This window comes from Microcebus murinus, chromosome 7 (genome assembly GCF_040939455.1).
Source record: "Microcebus murinus isolate Inina chromosome 7, M.murinus_Inina_mat1.0, whole genome shotgun sequence".
Lineage (NCBI taxonomy): Eukaryota > Metazoa > Chordata > Mammalia > Primates > Cheirogaleidae > Microcebus > Microcebus murinus.
The window spans coordinates 51331777-51351306 of NC_134110.1; the positions used below are offsets into that span (position 1 = coordinate 51331777).

At 29.9% G+C, this 19530-nt stretch overlaps 1 protein-coding gene across 5 annotated transcripts in view; it reads left to right on the plus strand.

Moving 5' to 3' along the window:
* Positions 1-19530, plus strand: part of CSMD3 (CUB and Sushi multiple domains 3) — a 1101621-nt gene that overhangs the window by 155549 nt on the left and 926542 nt on the right. For all 5 annotated transcript variants that reach the window (XM_076005068.1, XM_012781857.3, XM_076005066.1 and 2 more), the window contains exon 3: positions 7166-7278. In XM_076005068.1, coding sequence (XP_075861183.1) covers positions 7166-7278 — 113 coding nt within the window. The remainder of the gene's footprint in view (positions 1-7165; positions 7279-19530) is intronic.

Consider the following 19530-nt stretch of genomic DNA (forward strand, 5'->3'; position numbering starts at 1 on the left):
ATACAACATGTTAATTCCCATTAATTAGAAAAAAATCCCTTAAATGTACAACTTATTATTTGAAAAGCATATGCATTGACTTTTTAAATGGCTTTCTTGCAATTTAATTTTCTATCAATTTCAATTTAATTACCAATTATTTTAATACTTTGCGTATTATTCATTGATATAAAGTTATACATTGATTATTTAATTCTCTTTGTAACTCCTTACAGTATGAAACATTTAACATTTCTGAAAATTTTTAAGAGGAAATGCTTCAAGAATGTTTTTATCCAAAAGGGACCATGAAAAGTGACAGCATCTCCTGCCCTAAATTTGTGATCTTTCAAATGTAGAACAAATAGTGCTTTATAAGTCTCTTGCCTAGTAAAATATAGAATGCTAAGAGATAGTTACAGGTACATGTGGGAGTAAGGAGAAGGGGGGAGAAGGATTATAAATTAGAAACTACTAAATGAAAGATGGAAAAAAATAATTCTCTCAGATAAGCAAATGTACTGGAAAAATGACAGTAGACCAATCCTGGTCCATGACAAAATATTCATGAAATAACAATGAAATGTGAAAAATAGAGGGAATGCTGTGAATTTTCCAAGAAGTTAAATGTATTAAAGGTAAGTGATTGTCCTTCAATTTGAGATTACTTGCATTTTTAAAAGTAAAATTTAGGGTGAGAGAAAATGGTGATTGTTGTCATGGTTCAAAACAAAATCACTACTTAACAGAATTAATACATTTCAACTCTTTAATTGACAGTTTTTTTCAATTTTTAATTTTTATTAAAATATGTAAAGGAAATTTACATTGAATGATTTTTAGGATAGTCTCCTGATATATTTGTTTACTAATGTTATTTAGTTTTCCCACAAAGGAAATATCTTTGCTAAACACTGATGATTTTTGCTATAAAGGTGTCAACAACTGCAACAAGACAGTGGTTCCCCATTGTCTTCCTGACCTTTAATTCAATGACTTCATAATAATGATATAGTTTTTACCAGCCTCAACTAAATAAAGTTATGATATAGGTAAAATCATGTCATTACTTATTCCAAAAACTTGTGAAGAGACTTATACGAGCATTATGGAGAAACAAAAATGAATTAGATGTACATTATATCTTTATAGAAAATATTATTTCTCTCATAGGAAAATCTAGTGGGAAAAGAAATGGATTACAGTCTGAACTTATGAAGTTGTAGCCTTGCTCCAATGCCTACCAGCTTCCTTGAATTTAAACAATATAGTGATTGTTTCTGAGCTGTGATTTCTTTAGCTGTGGGTCAGGGAAATACTTGGACTTTGGCATTCTTTTCAAAGAAACATGAAATGCCACTTGCTATGGAATTTCATCATACATCAATGTAAAAAAATATAATTGATAACATAATAATTTAACAATATATGCAAGAAACTAAATTTTATAAATATCTGAATCAATATAAATGATTCCATGGAAAAAATATTATGCCTATCTATAAAATATTATGCTTCTATATTATCTAGAAAACATGTTAGGGCCAGATGAAAAACATACATATTTAAATATTATAAATTTATAACTCATATTTTAAAGATAAAAATCATGTTAGCTTTACCTGAAAATAAGTTTGAGGATTACAGTAGTTATATCTGGAAAGATATTTCAAATATTTAATAGATGCACAGAAGATATAAGATACCACTTTAACTTTTGAGCTTAACATGGAGAATCATTATTCTTTCTGAACAAGATTTCTAATGTCAACTATCTGAATTTCCTTAACAATTGGAGTTAAATTTACACTCTTACGATTCTTAAGAATACTGTTACAAGAAAAACATTTCTTCTTTGGTGTGAGAAAGAAATTGTCCAAATGCTGTTAGAATTCCCCTACCACTTTAATACATCAATGTAGTAGGTATTTCCTGAGGGTCACTTACATAATATGCATTATGTGAAGCAGTGGCAGTAGAACAGGGAGTCCCAAATTCTGATTTCTTGAAGCTTGGTATCCAAAGGAGAAAGAGAGATGCTTAATAAATAATAACATCCATAAATATAAAATTACAAAATGAAGTATTATTTAAAAAAAAACTAGTGGGATTTGTAACTGAGTTTATTTTCAAATCAATCATGCAATGGATTATAAAAGAAAATAAAACAAGTTAGCACAAATCCTCATGATACAATTAACGTATGAAAATAAATTTAAAAACATATATTTTCTTCATTCATTTATTAAAATGACAAAACAAATCTCCCATTATACGACATGCCAGTACATGCTGATTATTTGAACATAACTACAGAAAACTAGCTTTTGCTAAAAGTGAAAAATTCTTCACAATGTCCTTCTCTATTACCTTGAATTACTTAATGATTGCAGTGCTCTAAATATTCCCTAAAAATACTGGATTACTTAACATATCTGAGTAAAAATGTGCAATGATATATAAAAGAATTTATTTGTTATTGTATACATTGTATTTCAAACATTTTTTTTTTTTTTTGGAGACAGAGTCTCACTTTGTTGCCCAGGCTAGAGTGAGTGCCGTGGCGTCAGCCTGGCTCACAGCAACCTCAATCTCCGGGGCTCAGCGATCCTCCTGCCTCAGCCTCCCGAGTAGCTGGGACTACAGGCATGCGCCACCATGCCCGGCTAATTTTTTGTATATATATTTTTAGTTGGTCAATTAATTTATTTCTATTTTTGGTAGAGACAGGGTCTCGCTCAGGCTGGTTTCAAACTCCTGACCTCGAGCAATCCGCCCGCCTCAGCCTCCCAAAGTGCTAGGATTACAGGCTATTTCAAACATTTAATGTTTAAATTTAATGACATGTTAATGACAATGAGGTATCAAACAGGTGTTAATTATATCTGCAAAGTTCCTTTTGCCATATAAGGTGACACATTCAAAAATTCCAGGGATTAGAGCATGGACATCTTTGGAAAGTCATCGTTCACAACATGATATCATATGTAATATCATAATAACATGATGAAATAAGTAGGCTTTCAAATTTGTGAGTGTGTGTAGCAAAACCATTTGTCCTTTCTCTTTTCCTGATAATATTCTTCACTCATTTGTGAAGAAATACCGTGAACATTTAAAATGATAAATATTTTATTTTTACATCTTTACATTAAGAAGTGAAGTTGAGAAACAACTAGAAAATTGTTTATTTAACAACTTTCCGGTTATTCCATGACGTCGCAATTCCATTTCTAGGTATATTCTTGATAGAAATATGTACATATGCTTACAAAACATGTAACAAATGTTTATGACAGCATTATTCCTGAAAGATCAAGTGGAAAAAATATCCACCAACAGTAGAATAGGGAAATAAATCAAAATATATTCATATAATGAAACTTTATATAGCAATGAACATTAAGTTCTATAGTACTGCTATAAAGGTGCAAACATAATGTTGACTCAGTTAAGCCAGAGACAGAATAAATTTATTATATAATTTAATGCCTATAAAGCTTTAGACCATGCAAAACTAATTTCTTTTGTTAGAAGTCAGAATAGTGGTTATCTTTGTGGACAAGTGAGATAGTGATGAATGGAAGGGAGCCTAAACAAGCCCTTTCAGTTTTGATGGCAATATTTTATGTCTCGACCTAAAACTGTTTAATTTATGATAATTCAGCATTGTGTATAATTTTAATTTATGTTATCTTCTGTATAGATGTTATAGGGTGTTGAATATATTTATAAATGCAAGGATAGAGATTATAAAATTATTTAATAGATTCTAACACTATAGTCTTTTATATATATAAAAGTATAACCCCAATATATTCTGGTTATAAGTGACACATCTAAAACACTGAGCTATCAAAAGGTTGAAGGTGAAAAGATGTGCCAGCTTAATTCTAATATGTGAAAGTTGTAGACATATTACTATCCTATAATATAAAAGTTATGATGAAATCATTATAATAAGAAAAGTGACACCTCATAAGGATGAATGTTCATTTCACCAGGATATATAATATAAAATTGTATGCACATCATAATGAAGGCTCAAAATATTTTCTTAAATGGACAAAAGTACAAGGAAAAATATCAAAATCCACAATCAAATCAGGAGATTTTATGATATCTCCTTCATTAAGTAGTGGATAAGATTTTAATAGTACAATCAACTAGACACTATTTGAACATAATTAATAAATTTATTGAAGTACATATTGAATGCTGTGCCTAGGTAATGCTGAATAGCCATTGTGGATACACAGAATAATGGCTCCAGAATAATGGGGCCCTCAGAACCTGCAAATATGTTATAGCACATGGCAAAAAGGGACTTTGCAGGTGAAATTAAGGTTGCAGATGTTAAAATAGGGAAGTAGTTGCATTATCCTTTTGGACATAATCTAATTACCTTAGGCCTTGGTAACAAAATATAACTGGAGCCACACCATATGTTTATAATTTAAGAGATATACTTTCACCTAGGAGCCACAGAAGAAATCAAAAAGGAAGTTAGAAAACAATTTTATTATGCCCCTTGTAGCATGCAGTTTATGTAGTAAGAAGAAGAAAAATTAAAACTTTAAGCGATTATATACTATATAGTCTAGAGAAAATGTTACAAAAATGGGTAAAAGTGGACTTTTACACATATATTGATGAAAACACATTGAACAGATTGTAATATAAATATCCACATGTTCATTAACAGTAGAATGAATAAACAAATGGTGGTATATTTATGCACTCAATTGCTATACAAGAGCAGCTCTCAAAATAATGCCCATGGATCCCTGAGGCTCCTGAAACACTTTCAGGAGGTCCACAAGGTAAAAACCATTTTCATGATAATACTGATATATTATTCACTTTTTTTTGTTTTGTTTTGTTTTACGGTATTGACATATGTCCTCAAGGTACAAAAATAATGGTGGGCAAAACTCCTGGTGTATTAGCTTAATTCAATTAGTGGCCTCATGCAAGTACTGGTAGGCATTAGGTCATAATATTCTTTACTGCCACACATTTTCAGAGCAAAAAAAAAAAAAAAAAGAAAGAAAAAGAAAAGAAAAAAGGAAATCCAAATTTTACTTAAGACTGTCCTTGTTGAAGCTAAAAATAATCATTTATTTCACTAAACCTCCATCCTGTGATCCTATGGTACTCTTCTTTTGTAATGACCAGTGTGACACAAAGGAAACTGCAAAAATCCCTTCTCGTGCCTACCAAAATATGAGGGTCATCTCAAAGGGAAATAGTAACATATTGTTTGAGTTGTCAGTTTAATTATCTCATTTTTATGGAATGCCCATTTTACTTAAAATAATGACTCACAGATAAACTATGGCTATTTATACTTGAGTATTTGATGTATGTTTTCCCAAAAAAAATGACTCCGACTTGTCACTTCATGCGAAACAACTGATGGGATTTATTGTCAATAATAAAATCTGAGCTTTCACAAAATAAAAATAAGAATTTAGAAAAATTCAATCCACCACTGTAATCTTTACAGCTTCCACAATTTAAAGATTTTTTCTGAGAGACTAGTAGCAATAAATATTATGTTTTGATATTGTGTAATAAAATGTATCAGCATTTGGAAGATCTCTACCACTCTGTGAACCAACATTTTTCAGATGACCAATGCATGATAGTTAATTAAAAAAAATGCATGAGTAAAAACGATCTCAAGGTAGACCAATGGGTTTTAATGTTACAGAGTAGAAAATACACATTGATATAGTTTTGAATTCAACATTGCAACTAACTTGTCATGTTTTGTGTAGTATCAAGGAAGAGTATCTGCTTTTATCTGCAAAAGTTGTTAGAATACTTCCCCTACTTCCAACTACATACCTAAATGAAGCTACGTGTTTTTCATACCCATCAAATAAAACAACATATTGTAAAATATTGAATAAAGAAATAGATATGAGAAACTTGGTGCTTTCTACTAATGTAAAAGTAGGAGAATTAAAAAAATACAATGCAATGTCTTCTTATTTTTTTGTTATTACTATGGGAAATGTCATTTCTTATTAAAATTTCATTTATGTCAACATTAATGGGTATATTCTGGTTATTTGAAGATCAAGTAATAAATGTACACTTCAAAATTTTCTCAGTTTTAAATTTAATTGGGTAATATTGATAGGTTTATCTCATAAAATTTCTAATTTTTAGAGTATAAGCTGACCTGAAACAAGTTTGAGGACTGCTGTTATACAACAATGAAAATAGAAAGTAATTTCAGCATGAATTAATCCTACATATATAATATTGGGCAAAAAATAGCAAGTGTATAAAAATGGTATAATTCTATTGCATATAATTATTACATATTAATAAATAAAAAGGTATAACAATTAAAATGGGAAAAGAACATAAAAAGAAATTCATAAAAAATAAAAAATATGTATCTTCATTAGCTTTTAGAAAAATTATATTTCATAACTGTACTTTTTCTTATAATTTTTTAGCTTTAAAAAAGGTATCAATTATAAATTACCTCTTATACATTCAAACTTATATCTTTTTGCAATACATTATTAGTAAAATAAGAATAAATTATAGGCAAATATACCAAACAAATACTTATTATTTAAATATATGAAATATTAACATAAAAGTAACTTTCAACTATTTTAATAGAACGTACTGGAATTTTTATATCTGATAAAACAAAATCACTTCTCTTTTTTAGGCAATTCAGTCTCATAATTTCATATTTAGATGATACCTCTTCCTTTATTATTAAATTCAACTACATATTTCCCACTCTTTTTATATATCCTAAACTATTAGTAAAATAATTCATTTGACAAAAATTTCTTTAAAATATTCAGTTTTTAAAACTAATGCATAAAATATGCAAAACCACATACTCTTAAAAGTTTTCATTTCCCAAAGTTTGAATTAATCAATATTTTTATGTACATGATACATATGATAGACATGATGAATAGTAATTTGCATATACATGTATATAAATAAATGTATATTTACATGCACTCTACATGTACATGTATAGAATTAATTGCTTTTGAAGAGTGAATTCTAATCATCATGTCACAAATATATACATATATACTTACACAAAGCTTTGGGCTTTGATAACATGACTTTTAATCCTCCTTAAACTCTACTAGGTAAAACGACTATGTCTCTAACAATTCCATTTTGTTTTTAGGTTAACAGGATTCCATCTGCCACCACCAGTGACAAGTACCAAATCTGTGTTCTCACTACGTTTGACCAGTGATTTTGCAGTTAGTGCTCATGGATTTAAAGTATATTATGAAGGTAAGTGATGATAATTTAAAAAGAGCAACTAGAAGGTTTAATATAGACAAACAATAATTCTCCAGGTATGGCAATTGAAAAAGAATCAATATGAAAAAGTTTTACTTCATTGTGTTATTTCAAATCTTGTCCTGAGATTCATCTTCTCATTAATCATTAATGTACAATACATGTGGATTTTAATGTTTCATATCACTGTGACTGGACATAGCAAAATGATTTCCTTAAATGTTCCTAGGAGATGAGACCATGAAATTACCAGGTTAGGAATCAACAAAAGGAAATTCAAATGTGAGAGTAACAGGACATTAGACCTAATTTATGATTCAGGTATCATAAAGACTTCTTTATACTCCCTTGGTTGCGACTGTCTACCAGAAAGCAAACTAGTAAATTGTCTTCCTGAAAGGTAAAGTGAAGGCAAAAAATCCAGAAAGAGAAAAGAATTGGCATATTCCATTTCTAAAATAGCCTTTCCAGGAAGAGAGATCCATAATCCTTTAACCAAAAAATGGAAAACTAAAATGCTTTTTAAAACTGAAGATCTTTTTTTTTTTTTTCCTGGATGTTTAGTACAAATTAATTTGGCATCAAAACATGAACTGAACTGATTGGAGGTCATGTATAATCTTTATTTATCCCACTTAGTGTGGATACTTATATATGGACAAATTGTTTTATATTGAGATGGTGTTCCTGGCTCTGATGAAGGTGTTAAAATGTACAGAATCTGCATGTTTCACCTTTTTAAAAATATGATGGCCATAATAATTTTGATGGCAAAAAGTTTATTCATGAGGATTTCAGATAGAAATCATGGATTTGTAATTTCTTACATATATATATGATTTGGCAGTAGAATTTCTAACTAGTTTAGGGAAGAGCCCTTCTTATACTCACAGAGATATTATAACAGATTTAAGTTCATTGTCTCTAAACTACATTACAAGAATTTATCACATAATGTCTAATACTATCATAGAGACACACACACAGTATCAGGGTTGGTTACATTGTAAAGTACATAATAATTCAAAATATGATATGTTTAAGGAATACTAAAAAATAACCATATATAATATAGAATTGTTACAGTATAAAGGTTAACATTTTGTATGTAGGGGAAGTTTTAAAGTAAACGTTATTTCACCTAGTGCTACATTTCTCACTAGAAAAAAAAATCTTCTAGCAACTAATTGGGTAAAAATACTTTTTCTGTTTTATATCCAAAATTATGTCACATAGCAGCAGTTTTGAACACTATTTTCTGCCTAATACATTTCTGAACTGCCTTTGTCTAGCAGAGGAGGATGAATTCCAAGACTTACTTTCCTCCATTGTGATAGTAATAATCATTATTTTTCTAAGAAGCTTTCACAATAGTTGAATATTTTTTATCTTGGCAACTTAATTCATAGTTTAAAACTCTACAACTACAAAGGTTTAATTTAAGGTGTAATTTTGGCAATATTGAAGAAGGAGTTAGTAATGCAATAATTTTCTACTAAGGGCTCTTTAATAGAACACCTGTATTCTGTTCATCAAAATATAAAGATTTTTTAGGTTAGTTTATTCTTTTAGTAAGTGCTAAGCATATTAAAATTATACTTATGAATTATCATGTTGGTAATTTTTTAGGTTTGGCTGTCAGGCTTTATGAATTCATACTTAAAAATATTTTGATAGCTCCCTGTTGTTTCCACATATATAATATTAAATTTATGTCTGTTGTTTCCACTTCAGGGAAAATGGATTCATATATTTTATGACACTTAAATGTATGTTCAGGATGTCCTGACTTAAAATATAGGATACTAGACATTCAGGTAGTATTCAAGAATGGGTTATTATGCTGCAGAATCTTTGGGTATTGCTTTGTGATGTGTATCTTTTAGCATATATATTTGTTTTCAATTTAATAGCTTAAAACAAGAAAAAATATATTATCTCACAGTTTTATAGGTGAAAAATTCCTGGTTGTCTGTGCTGGTTTCTCTGCTCAGAGTCCCACAAGGATAAAATAAAAATGTCAGTGGACTGGGCTCTTACTAGAAGCTTTGGGAAAAATATACTTCCCAACTTATTCGGATTGTTGCCAGGATCCAGTTCCTCAAGGTTGTAGGACTGATATCTCTATTTCCCCGTTGTCTATCAGCTGGGGGCTGCCCATAGCTCCTGTGGATTTCTCTCCTCTCTATACACTGGTGGGCCCTATATCCTAAAGCCACCAAGAGGTGCATTGAATACTTCTCACATTGGGAATCTCTCTGGTTTCCCTTTCTGATGCATCTGTCTGCTACTTTCTTCTTGCACACATCTATGACTCCAAGTGAGGAAATTTCTCACCTTTTAAGGGACCATGTGATTGACTTGGGCCCATTTGGATAACAGAGGTTAATCTATCCATCTTAAAGTCCTTAACCTTAATTATATTTGCAAATTCCTTTTTGCCATGTAACATAATATATGCACAAGTTCCAGAGATATACTTTTTTTGAGGTGGAGGGTCATTTGACATCATGTGCAAGTCTATATATCATTCTCCAAAGGGAGTAGCTGTAAGCATTTGTTCAGTTAACTGTAGCTATGATACTGTCAAAGCCAATTGGCGTATTATGAAGTTCAGGAAACTTAGCTTGGAATTTCAAAACTTATCTCCCACCTCCCTGCATCTTGGATCCATATTTTTATTCCACAATTACCTTAAACTACAGCTCTGTATCCTATATCCATGGTATAGCAAAATAGATCCAATAATCTGGACATTTTCTCAAAGGTTTTACCTCTATTTCTTAAAACATTGTATCAACATAATCCTAATACCTGAATCTCATTTCTTTTCCTTTAACCTCCTCTATATAGTCATTTACTAATTATACTCTTCAACCTTTAAACTTTCCTAAGACTGTCCTTGGGTATTAGAACTTAGGCAATCTCTATTTATTAGTGATCTTATGCATTGATTTGTGTTTCTTAAACTGCCAACACTGGACCATGTACACCAGATTCATCTGGAATATATATTAAAATATAGAATTCATTTTAATAAGAGGCTACTGATTTTTATGTTTACTAAGATTGTTAAGTTCTGTGTAGCTGTATTTCTTTTTCTGGAAGAGATTAAGCCAATGTTTAATTGTACAAATAAAATGCTAAGAAAAATATCTGTTGAACTAGTATTGCTATAAATATATTCATCCTATGTGGATAATTAATACTTTTAAACCTCATTTTCCTAATCTGTAAAATTGATATAATAATTATCTCTACTTGATAGTGTTCTGAGGAATAAAATAATACTTAGAGAGTGCCTAGATTATCATCTGACACAATGAGCATTCAGTAAATATTAGTTATAACATTGATAATATAATGATCATAATTAAAAGTATTTACTTTTACATATGAGAATTTCAATTCTATGGGGAAATATAATACATTTATACAAATATTTATTATGGAGTTAATGTTCTTTTTCAAAAAAGGCCGTTCCTCTTTCTGGTCAGTTCTATTATTAATAAGAAGAGCTACTGAAGTAATCCCATATTCTGTGATCACACATTCCCAAATATAAAAGATGAATCAACATAGAATTCAATATAATATTTCAGTGAGATTCTATATGATATTAAGGTTCCCAAATGACATATGGTTCTCCCCAAATATAATCCAGCTTGTATAACTCTGAATGGGGGTCCAGGTTCACTTTCCTGTGTGTCCCCTCTTTTTTTCCTCCCTACAACAAGTCTGATTACACAGACATAATAATTACACATGCAGCAGCATTATACAATTTGTCTGTGTATCTCTCATTGCCTTTGACAAACAAAAAACATGAATTGTGCTACTGGCTCTCTAACAGTATACAATGATTAGACTCTCCAGTCATAGACATCACTTTGGTCTTTAGTCTTTATGCTAAGTTTAAAGCAAAATACCTTATCTCAAGTTTTCTATTGAAAAGCTGGGCAAGATCTTTACATACATTTTGAGACTTATTTTCATTCTAACTGTGAACTAACTATAATTTGTTCTATTTATATGAAATGGATGTGACCAAATATAATTTAGTAAAAAAGAGCATGGCTAAAATTAGAATTGCTGATAATCTTGTGAATTAAAACAATATGAAACATAAAAGATAAAATATATTCTTGCATATATTATTTGTGACTTAAATATTCTTTGTCTTTTTAAATACTTGAGGTACAAAAGGATAATTATACTCTTCATTGTTTTATTTAGCTATCTGTCCAGCATGTTTATTAAAATTTGTCCTTGAAAATATGAAATTACATTAGTGTTTTGTTTAATTTTAAAGGTTATTTTCAACTCCTAAGCTTTAAAAATTTAAACTGCAGTGCCATGAAATTTAATGGAGAGCTTACAATTTAAAATCAAGTCAATTATGCTTCTGGCAAAGCAGTTGAATTTCAGCAAGATAAGATTATGTTATAAAATTACATTTATTAAATAGTTTGCTAGCAATGAAGATAGGTTATAGTCATAAAATAAATTACTAGATCTTTATACTTAAATACTTTTAAGAATAAATAAGAGAAGTCATATTTTTAAAAACACAATACAAGGAAATGTCCTATATCTGCAAAGACTTTGCCCTTTGTCTTTTGATCAAATTCAAATCTTTTGCCTTAGGAGTCCATAGAGTCAACCTAGTTAGGTATGGAAACATCCTAATCCTAAAGTGACTTTCTAATAACTAAATCTTGATTATTTTCTCCCCTTTCTGAAGAGTTGAAATTTTCATAATCCTAATCCAGAGAATAGCACAAATCAGTTTCATTCTTAAATTTCATCTTCAGAACAGAGGTATATGACAAAGTGTTACTTGTAATAAATATATAGATTTGGCTAGATAACACAAAAATTATTACTTTCAAGTCATTTTATATCTATTACTCAGTATGACATAAATCACTGTAACTATATTCACGAGAACATTTCAACAATATTATCAATACTATGAATGGTTTTAAACATTAACATTCTAACATATAGATATCTAGTAACATTCTAAACATCTTCCACTTCAGCACAGTGTAGCATACATAATCTCTACAACTACCTATCTCTCCAGCCTTGTTTCCAGCTACAGTTTGCCTCAATTTATAAAACATTTATATGAAAATATGAATGTATATTAAATTTTTCTACATATACTATTCTATTTGAACAACTCAATCTTAACTCAATTTATTTTTTTTCTACTCATAACACCCTGTACACACTTCACTTATTGGCCTACATACTTCTTATTTTTCCTGACATTATGTAGGTCTTAATCACCTCTAAAAAGTCATTTATGGAATTCAGGTTTGGGCTCAATGCTCAATATGCTTTCTCTGTTAGCTCAAATGTATACATACCTTGTCATAATACTATGCTCCACTGTTTTGGATTTTTCACTCACAATAGTCTAAAAGAAGCCTGAGTGTATATAGCATGTTTTACTCATTTTGTATACCTTCCTCCTATTTCAGCACATTCCTGGCATATTCCAAGCTAATCCACAGACTAACAATTTGATTAGTAATTAGGAAAGATTTAATATGTCTCTCACTTGAAAGAATTTGAAAGTTTAGTGAATGTGTTAAAAGGCAAACAAGGACTATATTTAATCACTTAGAATTTGTGATATTTATTCATAGATATTTATATCAAATGATTAAGGTTTAGGAAAAATTTTGGCCCTTTATTTTTTATAAAACCATAGATGATATGTAAAATTATTTATACTTTTTATGGATATTTGCTTAAAAGTCTTTACTTTCTTTGAATAAATAATTTCTTTTTGAAATATTTAAAAAAGACAAAATTGCTTACATAGTACAAAAAAACAAGCTGAAAATGAAAAATTGCTAAAGTCAGTGATATATGACCTACATAAGCTTTGTGCTTCATATGGAAATAGTGGGATGGCATTAAAGGCTTTATCTTATTTTCCAGAAATAGGATGATCAAACTTAGTATGTAATCCCTTTTCAAATTGAATTTCTTCCTTTATATATGTTGCTAAATGTGTCATGTCTGTCAGCTGCTATAATTTATCATTTGATGTGCATGCTAGAATGAAGTTTAATTGAGACAGTGATTAATTTAAAATTCTTACTTTATGTCAAAGATATTTTGCTGTTTTTCACACAAAGCCCATGCTTTGTGATAGTTGTTATAGTTGATACTACACAAACAGTATTTTAAAAGACAAGTACACTATGAGCTTGGTTTAGAAATTAATTTGTGAATTTATTTCTTCTTATCAAAATGTGTTAAATTGGTAAGAAGTAATTTAATATTTGTTTGATTTTAAATATGGTGGCATACCATAGAAAATTAAATTTGAAGTTGATTCCTCCTTATTCAAATACTTGTATTTTTTACGATACCATCCCTTACTATCATTAAAAATAAACATAAATGAAATAAAATGTGCAAATCAAATATTTCCATAGCAATAAGCAGCCTCAATCATTTTGATTTGATAGATATCCATGTGTGTATATACTATATTACATAAAAATTTTTTCATGAAGAAATAATTATGTCATCAAATTACATTTTCAGTACTTAATATACAATTGTCAGCTTTAAGTTTGATTTTAAATTATTATTTCATGTGACACAGAACAACATAGCTTACAAAATGCATTCACTTTATGAATAAAAAATATATTTTCCTATGTAATACAATATGTTATCTTGTCTAAATATTTATTCTTCAGATTTTATATATACTTTTATTCATATATTAATATTTTAAAGTGAACTTGTATTGCTAACAAATGTGGGAAGTTGCTGTCAAAATCTTAATTAATGGGACACCACAGGAAAGAACAAGATCCCAAAAGTATATTTTTCATGGGTTAAGGGGGAGTATTATTTTAGGAATTGCAAAGTCATAACAACGAGTTAAAGTAGATGGGAAATAAATGATATATAATTTAAAGAAATGCAAGAAGCTAAATAAATAGTAATTAATAATATATTTTGAAGGAAATGTTGATGCTTCCTTTTGTCAGGAAATATGAATTGACCTCAAGGCACTGGTTTGTGAGATTTTTAGAATTATTCAGATAACTAAATGTTGATTAGTTATTGCTTTTTAATTTAATGACTATATTAATGATGGTATTTCCAAGAGCGTAGTAAAATAATTGATCTTTCTAAATAGTTTTCTTCATATTCATTTGCATTTATAACAATTGCTTCAATTATCTGTCATCTTTGAAGACATTTATTAATACTTTTGGTTTTTTAACTGTGCTTCCAGTTGAAGACTTTATTTCACATGCTACAAACAGATTTCAGGAAGTGTGCTCTTTTGGTCGTAACTGTCAAGTCTTCTCTCACTATACTCCGTACAATATTTCATTGTGTCTTTCCCTGTTGACATACCACAGCATTTCATTCTCATTAGGCTATTTATTATTTATTATTTTTTATTTCAGAGTATTTCAGGGGTACAAATGCTTTTGGTTACATAAACCACCCAACTCCCAGTGCAAATGTGCCCATCTGACAAACAGCATGCATCACACCTATTAGGTGTAAATTTATCAATCTCCTCCTCCTCCCTCCCACGTGCCTGACACCTAATGAATATTACTTCCCATATGTGCACATTAGTGTTGATCAATTAGTATCAATTTAATGGTGAGTACATGTGGTGTTTGGTTTTCCATTTTTGTGATACTTCACTTAGAAGAATGGGCTCCAGCTCCATTCAGTTAATACAAGAAGTATTCATTCAATGTTATTTTTTATGGCTGAGTAGTACTCCAACGGCATATATATATATATATATATATCACATTATATTAATCCACTCATGTACTGATGGACACTTGAGTTGCTTCCACATCTTTGTAATTGTGAATTTTGCTACTATAAACATTCTAGGGCAGATGTCTTTTTTGTTTTTTCCTTTGGGTAGATACCCAGTAATGGAATTGCTGGATCACATGGTAGTTCTGCTGTTAGTCATTTGAGGCATCTCCATACTACTTTCCATAGAGGTTGTACTAGTTTGCAGTCCCACCAGCAGTGTATGAGTTTGGTTCCTATGTCCCCACACCAACGCCAACATTTGTTGTTTTGGGACTTTTTGATAAAAGCAGTTCTCACTGGAGTTAAATGTTATCTCATTGTGGTTTTGATTTGCATTTCCTAATGATTAGAAATGTGCAATTTTTCATATTTTTGTTGACCTTTAGTCTGTATTTTTTGCAAAGTTTGTGTTCACGTTCTTTGCCCACTTTTTAATGGGGTTGTTTGATTTTTTTCTTACTGATTTTCCTGAGTTATACATAGATTCTAGTTTTTAAATGAACATTTAAAAAAATGTTCATTCCCTTTTGTATTGGTTTTATATTGGTGCGTAACAAATAACCACAAGTTAGAGGATTAACACAATAAAATTTATAAACGTAATAGTTCTTTAGGTCAGAAGTCTGAGCAGCAGTCAGCTAGGTTGTTAGTTCAGGTTTCACAGGCTTTAATCCAGGTGTTGGCCAGCATTGTAACTCACACCTGAGGCTCAGGGTCCTCTTTCAATCTTATTGAATGCTGACAGAATTTATTTTCTTGCAGCTGTGTGATTGAAGTTCACATTGTCTTGCTAACTATTGACCAGGGGAATTTTCTTAGCCTTTAGAGGCTGCCCGTGGTTTCTTGCTATGCCTCCCCCAAAGGCAGCTCATAACTTGGCTTTGTTTCTGCTCAGCCAGTGCATATCTCTACGATTTATCTCCCTTTCCAGTTGATTCAAATGATTCTTGTATAGCATATGTAATCACAAGAATGGCTGTCCAATCAGCATTTGCCATATGATGTTACCTAATCAAAGGAACAAACTATCTTCTTGCATCGACGGGTTCCACTTGCACTCATGGGGAAGGAGTAGAAATCTTGTACCCCCTCTTGAAATTCTGACTGCCATGTTATGTTGTAGGACTCATTTATATGATAGCTCAAAACAGGAATGTAGGAATAGAAATAGAAAGAACAGAAGGTTAGAACATAGATTTACTCCATTTTTACCTTAAAAGAGATATAGTCAATATAATCTTTACATTTTTCCTAAACTTACTTTGGTAAATTAATTTTTTTAGAGAACTGAATAGTATATCTCTATATTCCATTGTATAGGTTAGAAATAATTCAATTATAATCATATATTGTGTTTCAAATGGCTTTCCTTTTCAAGACAGCCATGTTTTAGTATAATCCATCTTTTAAATATAAAAGATTCTTCTTCATGAAAAATATAGGGTAATGGAAAACCTCACTAAATGCTAGAAAAAGTGTTGAGGGACCTAGTGTTTAATGCTGGATTCATCATTCAGAAGCTGTGAGGGTCAGTTCTTCATAATATAAAATGGATAACATAATACTCTACAAGGTTGTTTTGAAGACCAAGAAAGCTAATGATGCAACATCCACAGAGCAGCACCTGACAAGTCACCAGCATTCAATGTATGCTAGTATCTTTTCTGTTCTACCACATATACTAAATATACTAAATATTATATATATAAATATTATATATGTATTATAATGTTTGACTATCTCTTTAAAACTTCATTTTATTTTTCAAAAGGAGCACTGATAATCCATTTATTTGTTTTATGTTTCCTAGAAGGTTGTTCAAGTAAGAAAATGTATTTGGACTGAAGAAGTTAAGCAGCAGCACACTTAGGTAGGGCTTCCTAGGAATCATATAGTGCTGCCAATAAAGTAATTCATTTTTGGTTTGCCCTGGGAAGAAGTAACACTTTTCACACGTGCATACACATGTGCCATGCTCTTCCAGTGACAAAGATCAAAACCTTCACAGAGGCTAAGCAAAGTAATATGCAGAAGAGTTGCAGTAGGTCAGTGCCAGAGAAAGAACTGAAACATGATGAGACAGTCATTCCAATTAACTTGGAAAGAGGGCAAATGGAAGTATGCCAAGTCTTGTGTAGAAGTTAAATGAAAAATACTTGTTTCTTAAATAGAGTCCTTTAAGTAAGTGCATAAACAAAAATTCACAAGAACTTGATTGATATATTATAAGGTGCCTGCAGCAAAGAACAAACACCTTTGTATAGACATTGTAGCTCCAAGAGATGATACCTAGAACCCAAAGCAATCATTAGTACCAAACTATAACATAGTATTATTTTGGTCATTTTGATTGAATATAATTATTTGCTCCATAGTGACAAAAAAATAACAGACATTATTGATCTATCTATATATACTTTATAGTTTATTTTTATGAACCATGAAGGTTCTGAGAGTTTACTGTACTTGAAAGTTAACCAGTTAATCTGTCGCAGTTTTATGACAAAATACACATAAGTAGTTACCATGGCAGAATACATAAAATTACTAAGGGCAAAACACTTTTTTAATATACAACAACATAAATAGCCAGTGTATCAAAATGTTTTGGGTTCCCAGAGCCTCAATTTCCACAGGATAATCAGAAGAGTGAATGATTTTATATTTTATGATTTTTTTTATATTTTATTATTTTAAATATTTGTTAAATGATGTCCACATGGCACCCACATGTGGAGAGTTGTTACAGGAGAGCAACTATGAGTTTACAAAACTGGAGTCCTTTAAAATAATACACAAATCTGCCCTTTGCTATGGAAGGAGATAATATTTCTATATTGCTGCTAAACAGAGAGGCAGTACCTCTACACACAGATGTAGAAACTGTGAAAGACACATGTACTATAGAATTGTTTGCAAAGACATGTGCATAGTGTTCACTGCAGCAGCTTCTGAATTCAATATATTGTAGACAATTATTAATAATCTTTAAAATTCCAAATAAAAGATGCTGTTAGGTGTTATCACTTAGATTATCACTTAGATCAAGTGTGGGTATTATTACATAAAGATCTTTCAAATGGGTAGATGCCATTTAAATATTTCAGGATTTTAGTAGCCATATTTAGCATTATTTCAAAAAGTATTTAATAAGCTATAATATTCTAGAAATATATTTGGATAATTTTTAAAATACTATCTGAAAATAATGAGTGCCATTTTCCCAACTTTTATATTTATGGATGATTATTGAACTCTCTTTCTATCCAGTGGAATGCATCTCCTCCATCATTATTTCATAAGAATGTCTCTGTCTAAATTTGTTAGTATGCTCAGTCTCTCATTATATCTTTTTGCACTATTTTTTTTCTGGTTTTTGTACCAGGGCAATTTTATATTATATAATCAGTTGAATAGATTTCCTCACATTTTCATGATAGCATAAATTTCAGATGACTGTAAATAATTAAAGATCAGAATTAAAATTATATAATATAATCTATGAGGAAATATAGCAGAATATTATCAGATCATATAGGAGAGGAAAATTTTCTCTTAATAACATTAAAAGCCAAAAGGAAAATATATCATTAAGTAGAAGACTGATTGATTAAATAAACTTGAAACTTATTGAATGTAACAATTAGACAATCACACTTACATAAAAATAAAAAATGAGGTTTTAAAAATTTGCAATCTCTAGAGTAGAAAAAATATACATAATACTATTAATTCTGATATAAAATTTGAATTGAAAAGTTACTAAAAATCTAAAAAGGGCCAAGAGTATGTGAAAAAAAATACTGTAACATTAACTTACCATTAATACTACTCTTAAGCTTAACAATATTTTTGATTTATGGGTAGAGAAAAATAACAGAAGGATTTTCTTGAACTTAGTAGCCATGAAGAAGAAATATCAGATGAGATCAGGACAATTAAAAAGGATGTGTGTTCAGATGAGATAGTTATCAAATGAAATATTTTAGATATGTGTTGATTAATGTGAGAACAGATAATTTATCTATACAACTTTTTTGATTAGATGAGTTAGAAATAGGTTTGCCATATGAAAACAACAGATGGCATATTTTGATTTATGTTGGATAGTACCTAACCTTTTATAATGTAAATGAGAATTCCCATTTTACCAATCTTGTATCTTAAAAAATTTTTAAAGTAGGTCCATCTGTGTGTAGTTTCAAATGCTCCACAGTAATAATTTAATTTAAGCAATTAGCTTGAAAGACTGTTTGATTACATTTCAATTATCTTTACATTTCTTTAATTATGACTGTGTGTTATTTCATTTTGCTTATGAGTCAAGGTGATATAATTTTATTTATAGTGAAAATATGCTAACAATATCAGTAACTTGAACCTTATATTTTCCCAATGGCTATATAT